This window comes from Lithobates pipiens, unplaced genomic scaffold (assembly GCF_037356315.1).
Source record: "Lithobates pipiens isolate NorthernLeopardFrog02 unplaced genomic scaffold, aLitPip1_a1.2 Scaffold_27, whole genome shotgun sequence".
Classification (NCBI taxonomy): domain Eukaryota; kingdom Metazoa; phylum Chordata; class Amphibia; order Anura; family Ranidae; genus Lithobates; species Lithobates pipiens.
This window is the reverse complement of record NW_027507788.1, coordinates 225,407,524-225,427,280: the sequence shown is the minus strand read 5'-3', so window position 1 is coordinate 225,427,280 and position 19,757 is coordinate 225,407,524. Positions and strand designations below refer to the sequence as shown.

Sequence of the window (19,757 nt, the reverse complement as noted above, 5' to 3'; positions counted from 1 at the left end):
CCAATATGCCTGCCCGTGCCATTCTGTCGACGTACATCGTCGTGCGCTGGTCGGGAAGTGGTTAATGACACCCCAGTCTTAGTCCGTAGGGTTCAATATTGAGTTGGCCCTTTGCAGCTATAACAGCTTCACCTCTTCTGGGAAGGCCGTCCACAAGGTTTAGGAGGGTGTTACATAGTTACATAGTAGGTGAGATTGAAAAAAGACACAAGTCCGTCAAGTCCAACTTATGTGTGTGATTATATGTCATTATTACATTGAATATCCCTGTATGTTGCGGTCGTTCGGGAGCCATGGGATGGGAAGTGTTTAGATTTTTTAATTTTATACAAAGCTTTATTTTTTTATACTTTTTTGGGGGATTAGGTTTATTGCTATCACATGGGATGAACAACATCCCTCGTGACAGCATGGGCCGAGACAGGTCCTCTTTATGGAGATATCTGGGGTCTATTAGACCCCAGATCTCTCCTCTGCCCTCCAATGCACACAGATCGGTCTGATCAGCTGCTTACCGAAGAGGCAGAACCAGAAGTGACGACATACTCATCGCTTCTTGTTTCCGGGGTCACAGAGAGAGAGGAACAATGTAACATAGTAGGTGAGGTTGAAAAAAGACACAAGTCCAACCTATGTGTGTGATTATATGTCAGTATTACATTGTATATCCCTGCATGTTGCGGTCATTCAGGTGCTAATCTAATTGATGAAACTATTGATGCCCCCCGCTGAGACCACCGCTTGAGGAAGGGAATTCCACATCCTTGCTGCTCTTACAGTAAAGAACCCTCTACATAGTTGAAGGTTAAACCTCTTTTCTTCTCATTTTAATGAGTGGCCACGTGTCTTGTTAAACTCCCTTCCACGAAAAAGTTTTCTCCCTATTGTGGGGTCACCAGTCCGGTATTTATATAATGCGGGGTCACCAGTCCGGTATTTATATATTGCAGGGTCACCAGTACGGTATTTATATATTGTGGGGTCACCAGTCCGGTATTTATATATTGTGGGGTCACCAGTCCGGTATTTATATATTGAAATCGTATCCCCTCTCAGGCGTCTCTTCTCCAGAGAGAATAAGTTCAGAGCTCACAACCTTTCCTCATAACTAATATCCTCCAGACCCTTTATCAGCTTTGTTGCCCTTCTTTGTAGTCGCTCCATTTCCAGTACATCCTTCCTGAGGACTGGAGCCCAGAACTGGACAGTATACTCCAGGTGCGGCCGGACCAGAGTCTTGTAGATGGGAGAATTATTTTATCTCTGGAGTTGATCCTTTTTTAATGCCAATATTCTGTTTGCTTTGTTAGCAGCAGCTTGGCATTGCTGAGCCCATCATCTTCTAGGACCCCCAGGTCCTTCTCCATCCTAGATTCCCCCCAGAGGTGCCCCCCCCCCCCCCCCCAGTCTATAGATTGCATTCAGATTTTCGCCACCCAAATGCATTATTTTACATTAAATCATCATTTGCCATGCAGTTGCCCACCACATTAAGTGATTGTCAGTCAAACGATCACAGTGCTGACAACTAAAAAATGGCCGGACGGTGACGGGAATTACAGGCTGGTGCTCAACTGGTGAAGAACGTGTCAATAATAAAATTTTATATTTCTCTCCCAACAGATTCTCTTTTAAAACAATAATGTTCTGCACGGTTCTTTCCGGTATCACAGAACGTCTTCCAGGTGTGTGATAAGTCTTACCGGGACACAATGATCCTCGCAGAAGAGGACGTCGGCAGAAAGCCTGAAACTGTCAAAACCAGAAATCTGGAAGACCTTCATTGCAAACCGCGACTCGGCGTCGGCTCCATTGCTGATCACGGTTATTAGGTTGGCAAGTAGACCTCCAGCTGGACACCTGGATACAGAAACAATCAGGTTTTAGCTCCTCCCGCCTATATCACAAGGAGGATTCAGGAAATAATACCGATACCTAGTATTACAGTATAATACAATACACAACATGTTCCCATGAAGACCCAAATTTTCGAAATATCATTTAGCTGCAAATCTCCACAATTTATTTAAAAGAAGGCATTGAATCCTATGAGCAACGCCTGCGTTTGCTGTTTTGAACTCTTTGCTCCTCCCATGAACATCCTATTTCACTTCCTGTTTGCCAGATTATTGTATTCTCTCCAGCTGATATCTTGCTCCTTTGCATACCTGCAGCTGCCCTTAGCTACACTGCCACTCGTTACGAACCTTTGGCTTGTTACCAACTACACTTCCGCTTGATCCCTACCTGCAACCACTTGTTACCAACCTTTGGCTTGTTTACTGACTACGCTTCCGCTTGATAGCAACCTGCTATATCCGCTACTGGACCCCGGCTTGGTCACCTCCTGGTGGGGTGATCCTGAGGAAGGTGGCCTGGTCCTAACACGCAGCAAAACCCATCCCTATCAGCAGGAGCTCTGGTGAATACTGGAACACCTTGGGTGAGCCCACGTCATTCTCCAGGGTGATCTGCTTGTATACCTATCCTGCTGGTCGGTGGGAACCTCTCTACTGCTATAGCTACTGGTCTCCAAGCTTGACACCTGACCATGACAATGACTTCCCCTAATCGATCCGTGACTGCTGCCAGTCTCTGCCAAACCCTTCACTGGCTTCCCCTCCCCCACCATATAAAATTCTAAATACTAACCACAACATACAAGGCCACCCACAACATCCCCCCCAGCTACATCACCAACCTAATCTGCAGATATCGCCCAAATCGTCCCCTCCGCTCCTCCCAGGACCCCCTGCTTTCTAGCTCCCTTGTTATTTCCTCCCATGCTCGCCTTCAGGACTTCTCCAGAGCCTCTCCCATCCTCTGGAATTCCCTGTCCCCGTATGTCCGATCACCCGCTACCCTGTCCGCATTTAGGCAATCCCTGAAAACTCATTTATTCAGGGAAGCCTATACCACACCCACCTAAGAACTGTGCCCGGGTCACCTCCATCAAATCATTCCTTGCAGCTACTACCTTTTGTACCACCACCCCCTCCCTCTATATTGTAAGCTCCAATGAGTAGACATGTGCAGTTAGTTTAGTTCCGAATTTGTTTTTTTACCAAATTTTTAACAAATTAATTCAGAAATTTCCAAATTTCTCAATTTCTGAAATCTCAGAATTTCCCAAAAATTCGAAATTTCGGAAATTTGAAATGAGGAAATTCGAAAATTTGAAAAGTCGAAAATTTGGAAATTTGAAAATCCGAAAATAAGAATGAAAATCTGAAAGTTCAAAAGAATGAAAATCCGAAAACTGTAAAATCCTTAATAACTAACTAATAACTACTAGTTAAATTATAGGTATTGGAATTTCCTTTCAAATTTGGCTGTTAGTGAACATAACGAATTTATCCGAAGTTACAAATTATCCGAAATAACGAATGCCGCATCTAAAAGAATGGAACGTAATGATCTAATAATAAACAACAATAAAACCTTTTTAATATTATTATTCATTATTACTTTGTTCCATTTGTTTAGATGCGGCATTCGTTATTTCGGATAATTCGTAACTTCAGATCAATTCCTATTTGTTACGTTCACTAACGCCGCGTACACACGATCGGAATTACGGCCAGAAAGAGACCGATGAGAGCTTTTCATCGGAAAATGTGTCCGTGTGTACGCTTCATCGGAATTTAGCCGTCTGAATTTCCGCCGGCCAAAAATTGATAGCGTGTTCTCAATTTTCCCGACGGAAAAACTTTCTATCGGTAATTCCGATCGTGTGTAAGCAATTCCGACACGCCAAAAAAATCACACATGCTCAGATTCAACTACGAGACGGAAGCTATTGGCTACTGGCTATTGAACTTCCTTTTTCTAGTCGCGTCGTACGTGTTGTACGTCGCCGCGTTCTAAACGATCGGAAATTTGGTGTGACCCGTGTGTAGGCAAGGCGGCTTGAGCCGAATTCTGTCGGGATTCCCTTGGGAAAACCATCAGAGCTTTTTCTGACGAGAATTCCGATCGCGTGTACGCGGCATAACAGACAAATTTGAAAGGAAATTTCAATACCTATAATTTAAATACTTATTATTATTAATTAGTTATTTTGAATTTTAACGATTTTCTTTCTTACTTTTAGATTTTCTAATTTTCGAGTTTTCCAAATTTTCGAATTTCCAAATTTGAGTTTCCAAATTTTCGAATTTCCAAATTTTTTTTGTCAGTGCATACTTATTATTATTAAAGCGGGAGTTCCGCCGTTTTTTTTTTTTTTAAAGCCAGCAGCTACAAATACAGCAGCTGCTGACTTTTAAAATAATGACACTTAGCCGCCCAGCGCGCCCGCGATGTCGGCACCCGAAGCCGATCTCTCTATCGTCTCTCGGGTGCTGCCGCCGCCATCTTGGCTATGGGAATCAGGAAGTGGAGCCTTGCGGCTTCATTTCCCGGTTCCCTACAGCGCATGCGCGAGTCGCGCTGCGCAATAAGGATGGTCCCCGCTGTCTCTGGGATCCGTGTGTTTCCCAGCGGACAGCGGGAGACCTTCGGAAAGGGGTGTAGATTCTGCGGAAAGGGGCGTACTTTCTGCGGATATCTATGCCGGAAGTGGGTGCAGATACCTGTACTGTACAGGTACCTGCACCCCCCTCCCCCCTGAAAGGTGGCAATTGTGGCGCCGGAGGGGGGGAGGGTTCCAATGAGCGGAAGATACACTTTAGGGTGGACCTCCGCTTTAAATAGTTATTTTGAATTTTAATGATTTTCTTTCTTCTTTTTAGATTTTCAAATTTTCGAGTTTCCAAATTTTTTTTTTGTCAGTGCACGTCTACCAATGAGCGAGGCCATTCTATTCATTCTGTATTGAATTGTATAGTAATTGTACTGTCCCCCCCCCCCCCCCCCCATCCACATTGTAAAGCTCTGCGCAAACTGTTGGCGTTATATAAATACTGTATAATAATAATAGCAGCTTGGAGGTAAGGGGTAATGTGGTCTTTAGAGATAGCTGGGAACAATGTAACTGATAATAATTCAGCAGCGGCGGAGGGCACAGGGAAAATTTCTGGCAGGATCAACAATTTTGTTTCTTTTCACTAATTGCACTTATATTTAAAAAATGTTTTTAATGGTATACAGTATTTAAAAAAAAAAAAAGAATTGGGATGTACATGACTTTTTATGATACTGGATACTTACCCATTCAGAAGTAAATCATATTGCGGATTTTCGGACTCTCCGGCGGAGACGTACATTCTCTCCACTTTGAGGTTAGAAAGGTTTGTGATCACAGAGATATATACCGTGTCACCCATATACAATGTGTCATTGTCTGAGAGCGGGGAGGTAAAGGATTCATCTTTATATATCCACAGACGCACTACGGAGATATTTGCTCCAGGAATGTTTACTGATATGATGCTGAAATAAAAAATAAAGAATTGACGTCACCGACAGGAATACTTGGAGGTTGATGTACATAGACATCTACAGAGAGAGAATAATAACTACTGCTTGGATACAATGAGACTGAATGACAGAATCATGGCTGTTGGTATCAAGTTTGGGTGGAAGACAGCGCAGGACTGGTGCCCCCTGGAGGCTGCCTAGCGGGTATAAAGGGAATTTACTTCCAATGGGTTACAGAGCCTTGAAAAAATATTCACACCCCTTGAAATTCCCCACATATTGTCATGTTACATCCAAAAACGTAAATGTATTTTATTGGGATTTTATGTGATGGACCAACACAAAGTGTCACATAATTGTGAAGTGGAAGGACAATTATACAAATAAATAGGTGAAAATTGTGGGGGGGGGGGGGGCATTTGTATGTCGCCCCCCCAGAGTCTTTGTAGAACCCCCTTTGTATTCAGCCCCCTTTACTCTGATACCCCTAACTAAAATCTAGAGGAACCAATTGCCTTCAGAAGTCACCTGATTAGTAAATAGAGTCCATCTGTGTGTCATTTAATCTCAGTATAAATACAGCTGTTCTGTGAAGCCCTCAGAGGTTTGTTAGAGAACCTTAGTGAACCAAACAGCATCATGAAGGCCAAGGAACACACCAGACAGGTCAGGGATGAAGTTGCGGAGAAGTTTAACCGCTTGCCGAACAGCCGCCGCAGTTTTACTGCGGCAGAATGGCTCGGCTGCGCTAATCGCCGTCATGTTGCTCACTTCTTATTTCGGCCACTAGGGGGATGCACCCACTGCTTGCCCCCTGGAGTGCTGACTGCCGGGCTCCCGCGATCGCTCGTGACACGGCGATAACCGGGATCTCTGTGTGTATGATTAAGAACTACCGCTAGTGCGAAACGTCAGCAATTTTTCCTTGTTCGCTGTGTTTGTTGAGCTGTGATGTGATTTTCCAATAGAAGAAAGTGGTTTTCAGAAAAGTGCGGCAGTCCAGAGCTTCTTTTTCGTCTGTAAACACAGAGATCCCGGTTCTCTGAGGGGAGAAGAGACTGATCGTGTGTTCATACTAAGTATGAACAGCGATCTATCTCTTCCCCCTAGCAAGTTCCCTCCCCCCTACAGTTAGAACACACACAGGGAACACATTAACTCCTTGAGTGCCCCCTAGTGTTAACCCCTTCCCGGACAGTGATAGTTTTACAGTAATCAATGCATTTTTATAGCGTTGATCGCTGTATAATGGTCCCATAAATGTGTCAAAATTGTCCAACGTGTCCACCATAATGTCACAGTCATGATGAAAAAATAAAAATCGCAGATCGTCGCCATTACTAGTAAAAAAAAAAAAAAAAAAAATAGAAATGCCATAAATCTATCTTCTATTTTGTAGACGCAAACCAATCCATGTACGCTTATTGCGATTTTTATTACCAAAAATATGTAGAAGAACACATATCGGCCAAAACTGAGAAAAAATTAGCTTTTTAAAAAAAAAAAAAAAAAAAAATTGGAATATTTATTATAGCAAAAAAGTACAAAATATTGTGTTTTTTTTCAAAATTGTCGTTTTTTTTTTGTTTACAGTGCAAAAAAAAAAAATGCAGAGATGATCAAATACCACCAAAAGGAAGCTCTATTTGTGGAAAAAAAAAAAGGATGTAAATTTTGTTTGGGTACAACATCGCACGACCGCGCAATTGTCAGTTAAAGCGGCGCAGTGCCACATTGTAAAAAATAGCCTGGTCATTCAGTAGCCAAATCTTCCTGGGCTGAAGAGGTTAAAGCAGGGTTAGGTTATAAAAAAAATCTCCCAAGCTTTGACCATCTCACAGAGTTCTGTTCAATCCATCATCGGAAAATGGAAAGAGTATGGGCACAACTGCAAACCTACCAAGACATGGCCGTCCACCTAAACTGACCGGGCCGGGCAAGGAGAACATTCATCAGAGAAGAGCCAAGAGGTCCATGGTAACTCTGGAGGAGCTGCAGAGATCCACAGCTCAGGGGGGAGAATCTGTCCACAGGACAACTATTAGTCGTCTCTCCACAAATCTGCCCTTTATGGAAGAGTGACAAGAAGAAAGACATTGGAGAAAGAAAGTCATAAGAAGTCCTGTTTGTAGTTTGTGAGAAGCCATGTGGGGGAGGGGGCAGCAAACATGTGGAAGAAGGTGATCTGGTCAGATGAGACCAAAATTCTACTTTTTGGCCTAAAAGCAAAACGCTATGTGTGGGGAAAACTGACACTGCCCATTCCCCTGAACACACCATCCCCACCGTGAGACATGGTGGTGGCAGCATCATGTGGTGGGGATGGTTTTCTTCAGCAGGGACAGGGAAGCTGATCAGAGTTGATGGGAAGATGGATGGAGACAAATACAGGACAATCTTAGAAGAAAACCTGTTAGAGTCGGCAAAAGACTTGAGACCGGGGCGGAGGTTCACCTTCCAGCAGGACAACGACCCGAAACATCCAGCCAGAGCTACAATGGAATGGTTTACATCAAAGCATATTCATGTGTTAGAATGGCCCAGTCACAGTCCAGACCTAAATCCCATTGAGAATCTGTGGCAAGACTTGAAAATTGCTGATCACAGACGCTCTCCATCCAATCTGACAGAGCTTGAGATATTTTACAAAGAAGAAGAATGGGCAGAAATGTCCTCTCTAGATGGGCAAAGCTGGTAGAGACACCCCCAAAAAGACTTGTAGAGAAAGGGGGTTCTACAAAGTATTGACTCCGGGGGGCGCCATACAAATGCCCCTCCCTCCACACTTTTCAAATATTTATTTGTAAAAAAATGTTGAAAACCATTTATCATTTTCCTTCCACTTCACAATTATGTGACACTTTGTGTTGGTTTGTAACATGACAAAATATGGAAAATTTCAAGGGGTATGAATACTTTTTCAAGGCACTGGGTGGTGGCTGACGGACTCCATTGGGGTCTGGGGCTGCTATCTTTCTGATAACGACAATGAAAGCGTTACGGCAGGGAACACTCGGGTGTTTGGAGAGGTGCGTCCGATGTTCAAAAAAAAGACTCACTTGATGATTTTTATAGTTTATTGAAAATAAAAGTATACAAGGAGAGCCAACGCGTTTTGGGGGCATTGCATCAGGGCTGTATTTCTTTCTCTAGATGTGTATCTCATCATTTTTTCTTTCGCTATTAATTAAACTTGTGCGTGGGCAGCATTTGCCTGATGGAGGACACGCCATCAGGCCACAGAGCCCCTGCCATGCCGAGTTCTATCTCTGGATTAGACACGTGCAATCCGTTTCATTCCGAATATAAATTCAGACAAATGTTTGGTTATTCGGTGCTTCAGATGTATCCAAATCTCCAAATGAAATAGTAACAAATTTTGTTGAAATTCATTTAATTTTCTTTCATATATTAGTTTTCTAACAAATTCCAACTTGTCCCAATGATTCAGATAGGGATCGGTCAAAAAAATGATCGACCAAATCGAATTCTGTGTGAAAAAAAAAATAGCCGGCCGCCACATCCTTAACATATCAGCTGTCAGCGGGCTTCCTCGCTGACAGCTGAAATGTAGAGAAAAGAATGCCGTCCAAAATCCATACCAGATGCTTACTTGAGTGTGCAGCCCGGCAGGCCACTTAAGGGGGGGGGTGGTGGACGGACAAGCCCCCCCCCCAACCATACCAGGCCACATGCCTTCAATATGGGGGTGCTTTGGGTCAGGGCGGGTTCTGCCCCCCACTACCTCTAAGCAACTTGTCCTCATGTTGATGAGGACAAAGGCCTCTTCCACACAACCTTGGTTGATGGTTGCCAGTCTGTTGGCAGGGGGCTTATTGGAATCTGGAAGCCCCCTTTAACAAGGTGGGCCCCAGATCCCACCCCCCCATGTGAATGAGTATGGGGTATATATATATATATATATATATATATATATATATATATATATATATATATATTACCCCTACCCATGCAAAAGGTGAGTAAAGACACAACACAAGTTTTTGACAAGTCCTCTATTAAAAAATAAAAAATAAAATAAAAAGTGCCCTGGTGTAGAGTCATCAAACATGGCGCCCAATGCACCACTGACCCAGAAAAAAAAAAATCAGTCTCGTCAAAAGCCCCCCCCCCTGCCGTCTGCCAGTTCTGCCATTTCTTAAATAACTAAGGGGCGGAGTCATTCAATGTCGCCAGGTGACGCTGCCCCTTGTGACGTCATCGAACCAGCATGACATGGACGATGACGTCACAAGGGGCCCGGTGATGCCCCTTAGCCATTTAACCACTTGCCCTCCAGCGCACAACGGCAAAATGCCACGGCTGTGGAAATGGGCGTACCTATACGTCCCCTTTAAATCGCTGGCTAGTGGACGCGTGCGCTCGTCCACCGCGTGAGTGTGCCCGCGGGTCCCGCAGACTCAATGGCCCACGATCGTGACATGGGGAGGTGCCTATGTAAACAAGGCATTTCCCTGTTCTGCCTAGCAACATGACAGGGATCTACTGCTCCGTCATTGGGAGCGGTGATCTCTTGTCATGTTCTAGTGAGCCCATCCCCCCTACAGTTAGAACACACCGAGGGAAAACATCTAGCCCCTTGATCGCCCCCTAGTGTTAAACCCCTTCCCTGCCAGTGACAGTAATCAATGCATTTTTATAGCACTGATCACTGTATAAATGTCACTGGTCCAAAAATAGTGTCAAAAGTGTCCGATCTGTCCGCCGCAATGTCGCCGCCATTACTAATAAAAAAAAAAATAATAATAATAAAAATGCCATAAATATATCCCCTATTTTGTAGACGCTGTAACTTTTGCGCAAACCAATAAATATACGCTTATTGTGACTTTTTTTTTTTACCAAAAATATGTACAACACATATCGCCCTAAACTGAGGAAGACATTTATTGAATTTTTTTTTTTGGGGGGGGGGGGTATTATAGCAAAAAGTAAAAAATATTGCTTTTTTTTTTTTTCCAAAATTGTCGCTCTTTTTCTGTTTATAACGCGAAAAACAAAAAACGCAGAGGTGATCAAATACCACCAAAAGAAATCTCTATTTGTGCTAAAAAAAATAAAAAAGTACAGCGTCACACGACCGCGCAATTGTCAGTTACAGCGACGCAGTGCCAAATCGCAGAAAGTGGAAAATAAAAAATAAAAGTCTATTTGCCGTTAGTAAATCAACCCATATCTGAGGTGTAGAGGTGGACCAACTGGAATTTCAACATGCAAATATGTATCTTAAAGAGTGATAAATATTACCGGAGTGCCGGCTTCAGGGTGATGAGGAGCTGGGCGCTGACACTCAGAGGGACCGTGCAGGAAACGTTCATAACAAAGACTCGTTGCATTTGATATACAGATTCCACGGAAAAAGCATAAAGCGCGTTCGTGTATGTCACCTGGGTCCCGGTTACCTGCGGAAAGAGAAACGAGTCATTAAACCGCTTTGAATCTGTAGACAATAAACAGCATATAGATAAATCAAAACTCTAAGCCCTTGTACACACGGGTCGGAGAATCCGTCGGAATGTGTCCTATCGGACCGTTTTGTCGGATAATCCGACTGTGTGTGGTCTGCATCGGACTGATTCCGTCAGAATATCCGTCGGACCCAATTTTCCAACTTGCTGGAAATATTTTCCAACCAACTGGTCCGGACGGACCTAATCCGATCATGTGTAGAGAATTTTGATTGGACCAAGTGCCACGCATGCTCAGATCAAATTCCTACATCAAAGCTATTGGCTACTAGCCTGAATGTAGTCCCATCGTAACGAAATGACGTCATCACGTTCTGAACGATCGGATTTTCGACAACTTAGTCCGACCGTGTGTATGCAACAGTTCTGACGGATTTGGTTGTCGAAATCTCCGACCCGTGTGTACAGGGGCTAAGATTTTTTTTTTTTTTTTTAATTCCCCTCAAAAAAAAAATTCCCAATCTCTCCCAAATTACTGTCTCTATTTTCCAGCACTGTCCCCAACTTCCTTCTTGCTCCGGTGCTGGTGTCCTATTATATAAGGTCCCCCATCGGATAGTGTCCGCTGTGTACTGCGCATGCGCAGTACACAGCACACACAGATTCCGAAAATAGCTGAGGATGAACGGCACCTGCGCCGTGAGTCCAGGTTCTATCCCCACCATCCAACTGGACATAGAGTAGGAATATAAATGAGCCGAGCGCAGCGAGGCCGATCCCGAAGCGTGGCGAGCGGCCCTCTAATTTTCCGAACCCTATGTCCGCTTGTACGGTGGGGTTACCACCTCCACTCACGGCGCAGGCGCCGTTCAGCTTCGAAGATTTTCCGAAGCTTCTTCTGCCCCGTACTGCGCATGCGCAGTATGGGACGGACACTATATGATGGCAGGACACTATCTGCCAGAACACCGGCAGTCCTCTTCAAGCAGAACGACACTTTTTCATTCTGCCTTTTTTCACCCCCACCAACAGGGGGCGCACAGAGGCTGAGCCCCACAGTAATCCAGAACTGAACAGCCCTTACATGTTATTACATGAGCAGCACTTCCACTCCTCAAAGGATTCTGCCCCCCCCCATAAAGGTATGTAAACCAATATATATATATACACACACACACATACACATACATATACACATATACAGTATCTCACAAAAGTAAGTACACCCCTCACATTTTTGTAAATCTTTTCTTCTCTCTTTTCATGTGACAACACTGAAGAAATGACACTTGTCTACAATGTAAAGTAGTGAGTGTACAGCTTGTATAACAGTGTAAATTTCCTGTCCCCTCAAAATAACTCAACACACAGCCATTAATGTCTAAACCACTGGCAACAAAAGGTCAGTGTATAATTCAGCGGCGCTCGCTCCTCCTCTTCCCTCGGAAGACAGCAGGGATAATTCAAGGCTGACTTTCTGTACACAGAGCCGCGATCGTCTGTGTACCCGGCGCTCCGTCACTCACAGCCACGCCTCCTGGCCCTGCTCATATGATAGACAGAACAGTGGCCCAATGTGGGGGCCAGGAGGCGTGGCTGTGAGTGACGGAGCGCCGGGTACACAGGAGATCGTGGCTATGTAGGGTAATTCAGCGGCGCTCGCTCCTCTTCCCTCAGAGACAGCAGGGATCAGTGTATAACACACACCCACGATTTATACGCTGATAAATACGGTAATTTTTATTACATAGAGACAATACAAACGGGGTTCATAAAAGAGGCAGAGTAATTATACAGACTGTTATACTGGCCAAAGTATCCGTATACATGAAGTGGTCACTGATGAACATCACGTCCCTACATGTTTCGCCATCAATGGCTTCTTCAGGGGATTGTATAGGTCACCAGTATTGAAATATGTCTCAGAGAGGCCCCAAGGAGCACACGCTAAGACAGCCCACAAACCGCGGTGGAGGAGGTTCTGTGTGGCCCCAGAGGCCATACAAGGGCCAGGATAAACTCTGCTATCAAATAGTGTTGATACAGGGGCGCCAGGCAATGAAACCAAACAATGTGAAGCTGTAACACCGTCACATGTAAACCACTAATGCTAGATGGTATATAGCAATGGCCGCCCCTGTCCTCCCTTTGCAGCTATAACAGCTTCAACTCTTCTGGGAAGGCCGTCCACAAGATAAAGGAGTGTGTCTATGGGGATGTTTGACCATTCTTCCAGAAGAGCATTTGTGAGGTCAGGCACTGATGTTGGACAAGAAGGCCTGGCTCGCAGTCTCCGCTCTAATTCATCCCAAAGGTATTCTATCGGGTTGAGGTCAGGACTCTGTGCAGGCCAGTCAAGTCCCTCCACCCCAAACCCACTCATCCATGCCTTTATGGACCTTGCTATGAGGTGGCCTGCCCCCTGCCAGCCCATCCTGTTGGGAATTCGATAGGGCCCTCATGAATACTCCAAGCAGCTCCTCCTAACCTCCATCCCATTCTTCTGGAAGGTTCTCCAAAGTTCCAGAAGTAGGGGGGGGGTTATCAGAGATGCTGCCTCCTGAGTCGTCCCAGCCTCCCTGAGTCACTCACCCTGACCCAGGTTTAAAAAACAAAACAAAAAAACACAGACTTGGCTACCAGCCAAGCCAAGCAATCTACCTACACTACAAACAGAAAAACTATCACTACCTAATCTAGCACACTAGAGGGTGCTAAACTACATATAGTTTATATAGTGCTCCCAGTAGGCACATCTGTTAGTGAATCAAATAGTTTGTTTGGGCCAAGAAACCAGCAGTTAGGCTTTGACTACAGAAAATGGGTTTTGGCATTCCACCATGGTGCAACCATGAGTAATTTGCTTGTGCTTGTGGCGTGGTCCCAAATACTTCCATTGACAAGCTGGTGCTCCATATCAGACTCGGCATGTCAAGGTAAAATTGCTGCACCATGATTGAAAGCATCACAGCCGTGACTGTGTGTCCTCACTTGAGCGGCACCATGTCCACTCGCTCGTGGGTGGATGAGGTGGCGTGTGTGGCCTTCCCTGATCAAAAGCAGTAAACCATCTGAACTACTTCTGCTGATGGGACACGATGGAAAACTTTTTGTTGATCAGTGGCTGCAGCCAATCAACGGCAGCTGCTGATCTGTGTATTCTGGCAGCCCTGGGACCCGCTGTCAGAATACAATGTCCTGGTGGTGAGGGGATTGGGGTGGCTGGAGGAATCTTTTTTTTGGCGGAATGGAAAAATAAATAAATAAATAAATAACCATCTATGGCCAGCTTTAGTTTCGGAACAAAATTACAGACTGTCTGTTGCCCGGAATATGGAATTCCCAGCAATGTCCTTATATGAACTGCACTGGATGTCTCATCTACGATTGGATACTTAGCCTGCAGGTTTTAGAAAGCAGCCAGAAGTTTTTGCAGGATCTGGCCCCCGAGCAATCGCCATATTGAACAAACATGTACGATGGCATTCAGAATGTATTAAGGGGACTTTGGGGGGGCGCTGGCTTTTTTTAAAAAGTGACATAATAGTGATCGGCCGGGAAGATTCATCCCAAGCAATGCACATCCCCCCACCTTAGATCGGGGATCTAGATATGTGCGTTGCCAAAAAATGTGCTTTTTTTCGTTTCATTTGTTTTTTTGGGGGGGGGGGGGTTGTGTTTTTTTGGGGTTATTCATTATAAACACAATTCGTAGATTCGAAAATGCATAAATTTGTAAAATTGAAAATGTGAGAATTCGTAAATTTGAAAATAAGAAAGAAAATCCGAAAGAACGAAAATCCTAAAATTCGAGTCATTCGTTTATAAACGTAATTCATAAATTCGTAGATTCAAAAATTCGTATATTTGAAATTTGATAAATTCATTCAACTCGTAAATTTGTAGATTAAAAAAATTTGTAAAATCTAAAATTTGAAACTGTGAAAATTCGTAGATTTGAGAATTCAAAAATATGAAAATAAGCAAGAAAATCCGAAAAAAATTCTAAAGAATGAAAATCCAAAATTTCGAAATAACAACTAACTATTAATATAAATATTAAATTATAGGTATTGGAATTTCCTTTCAAATTTGTCTGTTGGTGAACGTAACGAATACAAATTTATCTGAAGTTACGAATTATCCACAATAACGAATGCCGCATCTAAACAAATGAAACGGATCAAATAAATAATAAATAATAATAAAAAGTTTTTATTATTATTGTTATTTATTATTATTATTATTATTATTATTAATTTGCTGCATTCCATTCGTTTAGATGCGGCATTTGTTATTTTGGATCATTCGTAGCTTCGGATAAACTTGTACTAGTTATGTTCTCCAAAAGCCAAATTTGAAAGGAAATTACATTACCTATAATTTAATAGTTATTATTTCAGATTTCCGAATTTTTTGAGATTTACCAATTTTCGAATTTTCGAATATTCATAGTTACATAGTTGGTCAGGTTGAAAAAAGACACAAGTCCATCTAGTTCAACCGGAAAAAAAAAAAAAAAATAATAATAAATAATAATAATAAATAATACAATCCCATATACACAATTCTATAACCGCAGTTGATCCAGAGGAAGGCAAAAAAAAAAAAAAAACAACCAGCAAAACATGATCCAATTTGCTACAGCAGGGGAAAAAATTCCTTCCTGATCCCCCAAGAGGCAATCAGATTTTCCCCTATAAGACCCCTTTCACACCACACCGCCCATAGCATCAGGCGGTAAAACGCCGCTATTTTTAGCGGCGCTTTACCGCCGGATTTGCGGTGCATTTCGGCCGCTATCGGGGTGCTTTTACCCCCCGCTAGCTGCCGAGAAAGGGTTAAAACCACCAGCAATACGCCGCAATAGCAGTGTTTTGCCAGCGGTATTACAGCGCTGCCCCATTGATTTCAATGGGGAGGAGCGGTAAACACACCGCTCCTTCACCGCTCCAAAGAAGCTGCTGGCAGGACTTTTCCCTGACGTCCTGCCAGCGCACCGCTCCAGTGTGAAAGCCCTCGGGGGGGTTTCACACTACAGGCAATGGTGCAGCTTTTTTAGGGCGGATTGCAGGCGCTATTTCTAACGCTATAGCGCCTGCAAAACGCCCTGGTGTGAAAGGGGTCTTAATGTTAGTACCCAGTTATATTCTGAATTTGTCGAAATTCCGTTAAAAAAAGGAATTCGGAACGAATCGAATTGCACGTGTCTACAAGCATCCTCAGGCAGGAATCATCTGTATCTGGCTGGACACATTTTAAACCATTTTACATTTTAAACCAATTCTCGGAACTGCTGTCATTTAACAATATGTCTATTTCCATCCAAATCACAATGCTTCAATGTATCCAGTTTTCCCTCTCTTGTACAACGGACGACCAACCTGCCGGGTGTAGACTTACCTCTGCAGTGGTGTTGCAGTAATTAATTATCAGCGGTGTGTGGAAGCTCATCTGGGCCGTATTATTCGTAATCTCTTTTGTTGCCAGACAGTCGGGGCTTTTCAGACGGACACTTGACGTGTTGAACCCATTCTCTTCCAGCCAACATTTCGATACAAATATATTTAGAGTTCCATCACTGCAGGTAATGGTTGGAGCCAGATTGCTTCCTGAACAAAACAAAAAAAAAAAAAAGAAAAAGAAAGATATATTCAGTATTTTAAGATGATTATAGTGATCATGAGCCTTATTTGCAGAGGCTTTAGGTTGACAAGTGGCATGGCAGGGGACTGGTTGGAGGGAGGATAAGCAGTAGGGGGAATGGGGATGGGGGTATGTGGCGTGGCCGGGGAATGGATGGAAGGGAGGATAAGCAGTAGGGTGAATGGGGATAGGTGGGGTGGCAGGGGAATGGATAGAAGGAAGGGCAAGTATAGGGGTAAATGGGGATGGGGGCAGGACGAGTGGTGGGGGAATAGATAGAAGGTTGAATAAGCAATGGGTTGAATAGGGATAGGGGTATGTGGAGTGGCAGGGGAATTGATGGTATCTAGAATAAGGATGAATGGAGATGGGGTTAGGTGCAGCCAAATGGGAGTGAATGGACGGAAGGATAAGTAGAAGGGGGGTGGGGGTAGGTGGAGAGGCAGAGGAATGGATGGAAGGGAGGATAAGCAGCAGGGTGAATGGGGATGGGGGTAGGTCGGGTGGCAGGGGAATGGATGGAATGGGAATGGATGGAAGAGAGGATAAGCAGTAGGGTGGATTGGGGGTAGGTGGGGTAGCAGGGGAGTGTACGGAAGGGAGGATAAGCAGAAGGGGGGATAGGGGTAGGTGGAGAGGCAGAGGAATGAATGGAAGGGTGGGATAAGCACTAGGGTGAATATGTATGGGGGTAGGAGGGGTGGCAGGGGAATAGATGGAAGGGAGGATAAGCAGTAGGGTGGATGGGGATGGAGGTAGGTGGAGCAGCAGGGGAATGGATGGAAGGGAGGATAAGAAGAAGAGGGGATAGGGGGTAGGTGGGAAGGCAGGTGAAGAGATGGAAGGGAAGATGGAGGGTAAGCAGAAGGGTGGATGGGGATGGGGGTATGTGGCGTGGCTGGGGAATGGATGGAAGGGAGGATAAACAGTAGGGTGGATTGGGAAGGGGGTAGGTGGGGTGGCAGGGAAATGCATAAAAGGTAGGGTTAGTAGAGGGGTGAATGGGGATGGGGGCAGAACGAGTGGTGGGGGAATAGATAGAATGTTTAAAAGGCAATGGGGTGAATAGAGATAGGGGTATGTGGAGTGGCAGGGGAATTGATAGAATCTAGAATAAGCAGTAGGATGAATGGAGATGGGGGAAGGTGCAGGCGAAGGGGAGTGGATGGAAGGGAGGATAAGTAGAAGGGGGAATGGGGGTAGGTGGAGAGGCAGAGGAATTAATGGAAGGGAGGTTAAGCAGTAGGATGAATATGGATGGGGGTAGGTGGAGCAGCAGGGGAATGGATGGAAGGGAGCATAAGCAATAGGGTGGATTGGGATGGGGGTAGGTGGAGCAGCAGAGAAATGGATGGAAGGGAGGATAGGCAGTAGGGTGGATTGGGATGGGAGTAGGTGGGATGGCAGGGGAATGGATGGAAGGGAGGATAAGCAGTAGGGTGGATTGGGATGGGAGTAGGTGGGATGGCAGGGGAATGGATGGAAGGGAGGATAAGCAGTAGGGTGGATTGGGATGGGAGTAGGTGGGATGGCAGGGGAATGGATGGAAGGGAGGATAAGCAGTAGGGTGGATTGGGATGGGAGTAGGTGGGATGGCAGGGGAATGGATAGAAGGGAGGATAGGCAGTAGGGTGGATTGGGATGGGGGTAGGTGGAGCAGCAGGAAAATGGATGGAGGGAGGATAAGCAGTAGGGTGGATTGGGATGGGAGTAGGTGGGATGGCAGGGGAATGGATGGAAGGGAGGATAAGTAGTAGGGTGGATTGGGATGGGAGTAGGTGGGATGGCAGGGGAATGGATGGAAGGGAGGATAAGCAGTAGGGTGGATTGGATGGAAGGGCGGATAAGCAGAAGGGGGGGTAGGGGTAGGTGGAACAGCAGGTGAATAGACAGAAGGGAGGATAAGCAGTAGGATGGATGGGGATGGGGTAGGTGGCCGAGGAACCTAAGGTAGGATAAGCAGAAAGGTGAATGAGGATGGGGGTAGGCAGGGTGGTAAGGAAATGGAAGGAAGGGAGGATAAGCAGAAGAGGGGATAGGGGTAGGTGGGGAGGCAGGTGAATAGATGGAAGGGAGGATAAGCAGAAGAGGGGATAGGGGTAGGTGGGGAGGCAGGTGAATAGATGGAAGGGAGGATAAGTAGTAAGGTACATGGGGGTAGGCAGGGTGGTAAGGAAATGGATAGAAGGGAAGGTAAGCAGAAGAGGGGATAGGGGTAGGTGGGGAGGCAGGTAAATAGATGGATGGGAGGATAAGCAGTAAAGTGCATGGGGGTAGGCAGGGTGGTAAGGAAATGGATGGAAGGGAAGGTAAGCAGAAGAGGGGATAGGGGTAGGTGGGGAGGCAGGTGAATAGATGGAAGGGAGGATAAGTAGTAAGGTACATGGGGGTAGGCAGGGTGGTAAGGAAATGGATAGAAGGGAAGGTAAGCAGAAGAGGGGATAGGGGTAGGTGGGGAGGCAGGTAAATAGATGGATGGGAGGATAAGCAGTAAAGTGCATGGGGGTAGGCAGGGTGGTAAGGAAATGGATGGAAGGGAAGGTAAGCAGAAGAGGGGATAGGGGTAGGTGGGGAGGCAGGTGAATAGATGGAAGGGAGGATAAGCAGAAGAGGGGGTGGGGTAGGTGGGGAGGCAGGTAAATAGATGGATGGGAGGATAAGTAGTAAAGTGGATGGGGGTAAGTGGGTGGTAAGGAAATGGATGGAAGGGAAGGTAAGCAGAAGAGGGCATAGGGGTAGGTGGGGAGGCAGGTGAATAGATGGAAGGGAGGATAAGCAGAAGAGGGGATAGGGGTAGGTGGGGAGGCAGGTGAATAGATGGAAGGGAGGATAAGTAGTAAGGTGCATGGGGGTAGGCAGGGTGGTAAGGAAATGGATAGAAGGGAAGGTAAGCAGAAGAGGGGATAGGGGTAGGTGGGGAGGCAGGTAAATAGATGGATGGGAGGATAAGCAGTAAAGTGCATGGGGGTAGGCAGGGTGGTAAGGAAATGGATGGAAGGGAGGATAAGCAGAAGAGGGGGTGGGGTAGGTGGGGAGGCAGGTAAATAGATGGATGGGAGGATAAGTAGTAAAGTGGATGGGGGTAAGCGGGTGGTAAGGAAATGGATGGAAGGGAAGGTAAGCAGAAGAGGGGATAGGGGTAGGTGGGGAGGCAGGGGATTAGATGGAAGGGAGGATAAGAAGTAAGGTGAATGGTGATGGGGGTAGGTGGAGTGGGAGGGGAATAGATGAAAGGGAAAAGTAGGTGGATGGGGATTAGAGTAGGTGGACACCATTAACTCAAGCTCTTGGTATGCTCCACATGGAGAAAGCACAGGATCT

The 19,757-nt window shown here is 45.2% G+C and overlaps 1 protein-coding gene across 3 annotated transcripts in view; it reads right to left on the bottom strand.

Annotated features, from left to right (window-relative positions):
- LOC143934576 (uncharacterized) overlaps positions 1-19,757 on the bottom strand; it is a 152,410-nt gene that overhangs the window by 37,645 nt on the left and 95,008 nt on the right. For all 3 annotated transcript variants that reach the window (XM_077458317.1, XM_077458314.1, XM_077458316.1), the window contains 4 exons: positions 16,194-16,402; positions 10,630-10,784; positions 5,152-5,373; positions 1,704-1,860 (listed from right to left, as the gene is read on the bottom strand). In XM_077458317.1, coding sequence (XP_077314443.1) covers positions 1,704-1,860; positions 5,152-5,373; positions 10,630-10,784; positions 16,194-16,402 — 743 coding nt within the window. The remainder of the gene's footprint in view (positions 1-1,703; positions 1,861-5,151; positions 5,374-10,629; positions 10,785-16,193; positions 16,403-19,757) is intronic.